Consider the following 8,762-nt stretch of genomic DNA (forward strand, 5'->3'; position numbering starts at 1 on the left):
CACCCTCAGGGGTAGGTGGAACACAATTAGTCCCGGATGATGATGTTGATGTGTTTGCTCGGTACCCAGACAACACCGCCTTAGGGGGTTTTCTTGTTGAATCGAGACTTCGATGTTGGCCATACTTAACATATCTCCATCTCTTCTCCTCTCTCTCTCTCTTTCATCCTCGTTTTGAGAATGAAAATGATGAGACCGAAAAAAGATGATGTGACGATAATACAACTTAAGGATGATAATGATGGATTCCCTTTCACTATGAACAAATAATATGTTCTTCAAAAATATTATTTGCTAATCACCAGTCGTTACAATCAATGTTATTAATCGAGTATTTATCTATACACACTATACCTCATACGCTACCGCATAAGTTGCATTTTATGTATATCTCATATCCCTCAACAAAAAAAAAAAGAAAAAAAGAAAAACTGTAACCAACTGTTAACCATAATCTCACCTACACAACGAACTAACAAACGACCGGTTCGTCAAGTTAAAACTAACCGTACAATTCATCTCAATCGTCTTCTTCCTATCAACAATCTTCATAACATGAACTCTACCTTTCATCTTCGCATAACTCACAACCTCCATCACATCCATACCACTACTAACATTCAAATTCTCATACCCAACTCGCATCACAACACCAATAGATTTCATATTCTTCGCCCCAACACGACCTCCCGAAACATACCCATCCCCGATCGTAGCATTCCCGTACAACAAAACCGCGGTACAGTTATCGAACACAAACCGCCCAAAGTTCCCGTTGTCAACTGTTATTTCTGTTAACATGGTGATGTTGACAGGGGCGGATCTATAGCATTTTAGGGGGTTCCCAGGAACCCGTTCAGTTCGTATCTTATAGTGTTAAATCATTAAGAAACTTCTAAAGGAACCCTTTAATATTTTGAAAGGGAACCTTATAAATAAAGTTATGGATTGGTCTGGCGGTAACTATGCGCGCTGCCTAACCTAGAGATCCCGAGTTCGAGTCGGGTAAATACCTTTTTTCTCGTTTTTTTTAAACTCAAAAAACATTAGGGTTTAGTTTTCCCCTTTTCTGTTTACCCTCAAACCCAAACACGAACAGAACACACACTAAACACAGCGGCCGCTCCAGATCAGTCCTACCACTCATCCAATCGTCACAAAAGCACTTGCCAGAGCCACTCCAGCCTCAACGGCTCAGTCACGTAGCCCCTCCGGCCTTCCCTCAGTCCCTCACTTACTCACTCTCTTCGGCCCTTCACTCCTCCAGGTTCGTTTAAACTCTATAAGAGTATAAGTTGTTGATTTTATCTTTTAGTTTGTTGATTTACATGTTTGTTTTGGCATTCAAATTAATTTCTAGGTAAAAATTGTTGATTTTGACATTCAATTTGATGTAGCATTCGATATCCATATTCATATTCATATTAACTTGTTCAAGGAATAAAAAAATTAGTTTTTTGTTGCTTATTGAATCCGCCTATGAATCTTTATTATTTTGCCAATTTTTTATAGGAGTATGTCTATTTCTTCTTGTAGTTTAACTGCATAGAAAGATGTATTCTTAAGTTTTTATTCATCAAATTTGTGAGTGCTTATACACTTGCTGCTTAAGGTTCAAAAGCAACAGATATATGTATTGCAGTATCTTGCTTATAATGCATAGAAAATTGATGTAAAAGGAGAATTAATGTATTGTTAAAAATACATATGTAAAATAACCTATTGGTATTGTTGATGCTTAACAAAATCAAAGGTTGTACAATAGTACATTAGCATAGGCTGCTTGTTCATGACCAGATCATTCAACCCTACACAATTGCAAGTGTACAGGTGTGCGAGTACGCAAGTGTGTAGGTGTGTTAGCTTGATGGTATGAAGAAAATGGATTAGCCCGACATTATGCACAATTGTTAGATGATCGGTACATGTACTAGATTTTTGTTTATAAAAAAATAATACAGGCTGCTTATGAGATGAATGTTACCCGACCCGAACCGTCGAACCGACCCGAATTTTTTTATGTTCGGACATGTGAATTTGGAGCATTAAAAAAAGTGAACCCCTTGGAAAAAATTTCTGGATCCGCCACTGGATGTTGATCATGTTGATGATATGAGATGTTGAGTTTGTGTTATTAGTGTTAGTGAGTTCGAAGTTTTGGATGGAGACGGTGCGGATGCGGAGGTGAGGGTTATCGACGCGGAGAAATACGGATGCGAAGATCAGGAAGATGGTGCTGATGAAGACGATGGTGGCCAGTATGTATACGAGAGACTTGTTGGTTTTTTGGTGCTTTGGTTTGGTGAATGGTGTGATGGTTGTGTAGGGTTGTCCGTCGCTCTTTACGCCGGCTGGTGCGATCGGGATCATTTGGTTCTCTGCGTCGGCCATGTGTGTTTGTGTGTGTTTGTGTGTGTGTGATTTCAGGTGTGAAATATTTGTATGAAGGTGTGTGTATATGAGAAGAAGATGATGAGGAATGCCGGCATTAAATGGATTTCATATGATATACCACTATGTAAAGTTTCATATTAACCCTTTTGTTTTAATAATGTGTGTATAAGACTTTAATGATGTGTCCACTATGTGTTTTTATGTAACATGAACCGAAATCTTATCGTGTATGTTTTTTCAAACACGAACATGAATATGATAATAAACAGGTTAAACGAACCCGACTTGTTAAGACATGAAAAAAAATTACAAGCATATCGTAAAACCTGTTAGCACACGAACATGACATGTTAAGACACGAACTCGCCCTGAAGGGGTGGAGTGTGGAGTCTATGGCTGGTATATCATGTCAGACATGACTTGTTAAGACATGAACACGAAATAGGTAAACAAGAACACGACATGAAAATTAACAGGTTTTATCGTATCGACCTGTTTAAGATACGAAACATGTTAAGGGTCAAACATGAGCCTATTAAGGTCGTGTCATTTCGTGTCGTGTTTTTATGTCCGTGTCTGAAATTGCTAGCCTTAGTTTTATGATCGCGCTAAACTGGCCGGTCGAACCAGGAATCAAACACATAGCCGGATCACCGGTTTATGTTATGTCGTTATTTAACACAATTTGCTAAAACCTGGTGTTTTCAAAGGCTAGGTCAGGTTTATCTATAAAATTTAAAAGGTTTTCTTTAGCTGTTAGGCCACAGGGTGTGGCTTAACGCCACCCCGCCACCTCACCAATTATAGCGTCCTGGGGTGCCAACCACCATACCACCGCCGTTAAAGGGGGGCGCTATAGCCCTTCCGCCAGCGTGCTAAGGCCGGAGGGTGTGGGGGCGCCACCCAGGCCACATCATCATCTATAGCGCCCCTAGGCGCTATACACCCACACCCACCATGTTAATAAGGGGCTCTATAGGAGGGGGCTCCATCATGTTAACGCCAAGAATGAGATGGTCAGGTGGGGCCCAGTTGATTTAATCCAATGAAATCCTTTTTTTTTTAATTTTGTTTAATAGGGGGCTCCATCCCACACCCTGCAAGTTAAAGGGGGCGTGATAAAGCCCCCTGGCTGACGTGGATCCTACGTATCGTTTACGCGGCCTGATAAAGCCCCTAGGGGGCTCCAACTATACCTTCTAGCCTAACGGGCGTTTTTGGCTTGATCGAGGCATTTGGTCAAAATAAGGGGGCGCTATGGCATTGAGGGGTTTTAAACCATTACATGCAAGTTAAAGGAATGGGCTTTAAAGCCCCCTATGTGACGTGGCGCTTATGTGGCGTGATAAAACCCCTAGGGGCTTTATGGCACTCGGTATGGTTTCGGTGAAGTGATCGGGGCATGCCATTCACCACCGATTGGTGAATGGTTGCCGCTAAATCGGTGATGAACATTCGGGTCGGTGATAGCTTTTTTCGGTGTATAGTCACCGATGCAGGAAGAGGAGGGAAGGATGAGGGAGAGGGGTTTAGACCGTGGGGTATGGTGGGGCGGGGGTTTGGGCATGGGTTGACACGTGGAACTTGAAGAACTCAATACACAAACCCAAGTTGTAGGGGGTATGGTGGGCATGGCTGGGCTGGCGTGGCCAAGCCACGTCATTTTTTTCCTCCGTTTAGGTTGCGGAGTCTCTTCCTCATCGTCTTCGTCTTCGTCTTCCACGACAGCTTTCGCCACCGCCGCGATCGTTTGTAGAAATATTTCTGCACCATCGTCAGATGATGATGACGATTCACTTGAACTTGAGAACTCATTGCAAGATTGTGTTTTATGTGTTTGATATTGTGCGAGAAAAATGTTAAATATGGTAAGGTATTTATAAAGGAAAAAAAAATTTAAATGCCCCCAACGGCTAGTTTGATTTGGCCATTGAGAGCCCGCCTTGTCATTGTCATAGACCCGCCCCACGCCCGGCTTTAAACTCCCGCCCCTTGGGCCACGCCCCAACCCAAGCCCACCCGGGGTGGTGGCTTGGCGTTTTCGGCCAACCCACGCCCCAACCCAAGCCCCATACCCCATAGTCTTAATGGTGGGTCCCAACCCCTTTCAAACAATCACAATTTTTTTTAATTTTTACCACTCTCTAGGTATTTGAACCATACCCTCTGATCGAGTGCAAAATGGGAGTGGAATGAGGACTTGACATGGCATGCTATTATTGGGTAGAGAATAACTCAAACACCATAAAGTGATTGAACCATACCCTCCACCCTTATACCACACCCTCCCGGATATGAACCTAACATCTTTTATTTTAAGATAGTATTTAGGTTTTATATGATAACATTTGATGTCAGTACAATTCTCAAACCCTCCAGTGAACTAGCCGGTTAACAGTTTGGTGTCGTAGATTATTCTGGATCATAAATGATATAGTTAATTTAAGTAACTTGTATGGGTAAGAATGCATGTTATGTGTTTTATAGTAAACTGGTTACAATGATTTTGATACATAATATATACAAAACGTTGTTACATACTCACATAACTGAAACGACAAAAGCTAGAACGAGACCTAAGTTTGATATGTTTGAGTCAAGTTTTGATTCAAAAGTATTTAAAACTTGATAATTTAGTTCAAAGCATGATCGAAGCTATACCTTTTATATTCAATACTAAAGCAAGTATGTTTCTTTATATTTTTTTCTTAATGTTAAAACAAACCTTTATATGCATTGAATCCATACTTTCACACTAGTTTATGTCAAATTCGGTTTTCGGTTTTGGTACGATATCAACACCTTTCATCATTCATGCATCTTAAACAAAGTATAGTATTTGATGGGCTCAAATGCTATTAATAATACTACGAGGGAGTAAGTTTAGCAATACATAAACCCAAAGGGGTAAGTGTTGATTTCCTAATATCTCGTTTTCGCGTGGAGTGAGAACTCGTTGATTAGTTCAATAAGATACGATTAGAGGGTCAATGCCGATGCTGACCTCGCCCCAAGGTTTGTTCTAACATGTGACATATGGTTAAATTTAATCTAGTTTTTATCAATGTCAATATCAATATAAGTAATAAAAATAAATATTGTTTTTAGTTTATAGTCAATCTAGTTACATCGTCTATCTTAACCGTTATTAAAACACGACTCAAGTTGCAATAAAGAGGTTATAAAAATATAAGAATTAACTAATTAAATAATAACTCAAAATAAACGAGTCAAGGTTAGACCAACCAACGAAACATTTACTTTTTACTAACTTATGTTAGAAAACTATACAATTTTAATGATATAATATGTTGTTAACACTTTAAGCCAATTCATTGATAACCCGTCAAATTTAAAAAAAAAAAAAAAAATGTTTAGTTATTATATTTGTTGACATATGAATTGTGCTAGTTTCTAAGAAAAAGTATAAATAAGGACCATTTGAAATTTGTTGATTTATTGCAAGACGAACCTTCTTCATATATGTTATGAAATATGGAGTGAATTGAGATGCACGTTGCGTGTGGTCTATTATTAGAATTTTGATCCTTTCAATTTATACGTGTTTTTATTAAAATCCTCTTCAACACCTTTGATTATGTTGGTTATTTGTAATATTTTTCTTGACCAAATCTTTAATGTATCTAAATACGGTCAAAGATGATATTCTTAGGGGCTCTTTGTTTATATCTGAATGGATCCATTTAGAGCATACCTCTGAATCGGTCAGAGACTGGGTTGTTTGGTTCACAAAACCCTTACCTCTTAATGATTCCATTCAGATTTGATAACTCGCTGAATGAAACACTTGACATACATGCCCCTTCCTCCAATCTTCTCCACCCCCTCCACCATCTCCTCCTCCACAACCGTCGTCTCCCCCTCCATTGCTCCTTCACATCGCCGTTGCCTCCCCCTCCTCTGCTCCTCCACATCGCCACCACCTTCTCCTCTGCTACTCCACAACGCCACCGCCTCCTCCTCTGCTACTCCACAACGCCACCGCCTCCTCCTCTGCTACTCCACAACGTCGTCGGCCTCCTCAACACTATTCAGACACCTTATTGATCAAGGTCAATACCTTGTTCATCTCCATGGCTTTCCTCCTCCTCATCCGTCTATGACCACAGGTTCTTCTTCTTCTTCTTCTTCTTATTTTTTGTTTAATAGTGAAATTGTGTTTAGTTGTGATTTGATTTACAATGAATTGATGCTAATTTGATGTGCCTTGAGTTTGAATTGATTTATTGTTGTTGATGATGATTTATGTGCATTTGCTTCTGAGAAGTACTGAATTAGGTATTGTTTTAGAACTAATCAATTAGGTATTTAGTTTTGTTCAGAGGGGTAAAAATGTTATTTTACACAGTTATTCAGAGGTGTAACCAAACAGTACTTTACTGGTTCAGCACTTACTGGTTTAGAGCCTCTTACCCATTCAGTCCCCTCATTCATTCAGCACTTATTGGTTCAGATTAAACAAACAGCACCTTAGTCTGAGATGAACAGTTAGTATTCTTTATTTAGTACTTTTCACGAGTGCCTAATTTTTGTTGAGAACTTAGGGAGATCATTTTCATTTACTTAAGAATTTTGAAAACAAAAGGTCAAATAAGCTTATAAGCATAATGTAATGATGCCCTAGTAGATGTAGGTTATTGTTTATATACGTATCTACACATATGTGTGCATATTATTGTTAATTTTTTTTTTTAAACCAATTTGATCAAACCAAAAAATATATGAAAACATGTAGATTTGAGTAACATACTTCGAACTCTTTTCTTTATCAATGAACATTCAACCCTCTATTTTTACTATTAGACATAAAGTAATCTTAACACAACCCAAGCTCAATTTAAACATAATCAAATAAACATGACCCATAAATCAAAACATTTAAACTAAACAATTAATTAAATATATATTAACTAATACCCTTTAACAATATCTTCTCTTTTTCATATTTATGTATGAAGAAACCGTGGTTAATCGAGAGGTTAGTCCACGGGTCGAGTTTCGTCAAGTAGGGTTAATTTCTCTTTTCCTCGATCGATGGCTGGGTCGTTTTCTAATCTGTCACCTGCACAGTGAAAACACACCGTGACTCGCAACAAGGAGAATGGGGTGTGGGTTGCTCCTTGTTACCACCCTCCGGCGTGAGAATAATTATTTACTTGGGAAGCAAGATAAGTGTTTAAGTAGTAATTGTGAGTGAGCAGATTAGCATTACCTCAAACCTGGTTCGAAGTGAGTATTTATAGCCGAAGAGTGAAGGAGAATGGCCAATGGGCCGCTTGATGGGCCTAGGGCCCGACTGACAACTTGCAGCTTTTCGTAGACTTGACAAGAGCGCAGGTCACAGGAGTGTTGGGCGCACGCGGAGGTGTCACCACGTGTCCTGCTATACCGATTCCACGAAGGAACACCCGCCACGTGGCCTGCTGGGGTTGTCAGTCTGTCCATCACATTTTATGCAAGTGGGCTGAGCAGCTGCGTATTGGGTGGTCAACTGATCGCTGTTGTCAGTGCCCAGGCATACCACTTGCTGGTTGGTCACAAAAGTCAAAGTGACAGTTCCACTTGTATAACAATGGGATGCGGGCTTGCGCAGCTCCACTACATGCGGTAAACTGTGCGCATATAGACCAACACGTTTGTACGCCGCTCTGTACTTCCTTTGCCCCGCGCGCGCCCACGCAGGACCGCAACATGGAAGGGTGTTTTGACAGAAAGTGAATTTAGTAAACTACTATCCTCTTTAGTAGCAATCACCGCTGAAAACAACCATTTTCATACACAATGTGAGTTTCTCATCTTTTCCCGAGTGGGAAAGCAAACCGGGTTCGCATGTGCCCGTACGAACTGAGGTAAGTTCTTTGTCGATTGGGAAAATAAGTCGGGTGATTGTCATTCGCGCCTAAGCCTGGTGCGTGATTTAGGACCATACCCCTTCAAGTCCCCAGTACAGTGTTGCTTCCACGTGCATTTTGCAAGTGGGTGGAATGCTGGACTACTAAGTGCTCAAGAGAGGGAAATGTTGAATGTGTGTGTGTCCTCTTTAGAATCAGTTTGGAGAAGATACTACGCCGGGGCCTTTTGCTCTTGCTTCATGTTTATTAATTGGTCGGTTGATTTGAACAAATGGGATTTGTTTCAAAGTAAAAAGACATCGATTGATATCCATATGAAAACAACCTTGCACCAGCCGGTGCAAGTGTATTGCCTTTGATGTTGATGTCCTAGGTTGGTCGTTTGTTTGAGTTTTCTTCTGATAGTGCAAGTCATCTATCATCATTCGTGCTTGCTCAAAAAACGCAAAATAACTTTTTTTTAACCAATGGGTAGATAAACAAAGTCATAAGCAG

General features: G+C 40.1%; 1 protein-coding gene and 1 long non-coding RNA gene across 2 annotated transcripts; one reads left to right on the forward strand and one right to left on the reverse strand.

Annotated features, from left to right (window-relative positions):
• Positions 1–257: 257 nt before the first annotated feature.
• Positions 258–2,506, reverse strand: LOC110930445. The gene is made up of 2 exons (XM_022173747.2): positions 2,095–2,506; positions 258–807 (listed from the first exon to the last, which is right to left on the reverse strand). Exons 1-2 carry the CDS (start codon positions 2,389–2,391, stop codon positions 457–459), a joined length of 648 nt encoding a protein of 215 aa, XP_022029439.1. The 5' UTR covers positions 2,392–2,506; the 3' UTR covers positions 258–456.
• LOC118490242 lies at positions 806–2,571 on the forward strand. Its single transcript, XR_004888788.1, has 2 exons — positions 806–1,267; positions 1,831–2,571. It is a non-coding gene; the product is annotated as an uncharacterized LOC118490242 (long non-coding RNA).
• The last annotated feature ends 6,191 nt before the right edge of the window (positions 2,572–8,762 follow it).

This window comes from Helianthus annuus, chromosome 3 (assembly GCF_002127325.2).
Source record: "Helianthus annuus cultivar XRQ/B chromosome 3, HanXRQr2.0-SUNRISE, whole genome shotgun sequence".
NCBI classification, from domain to species: domain Eukaryota; kingdom Viridiplantae; phylum Streptophyta; class Magnoliopsida; order Asterales; family Asteraceae; genus Helianthus; species Helianthus annuus.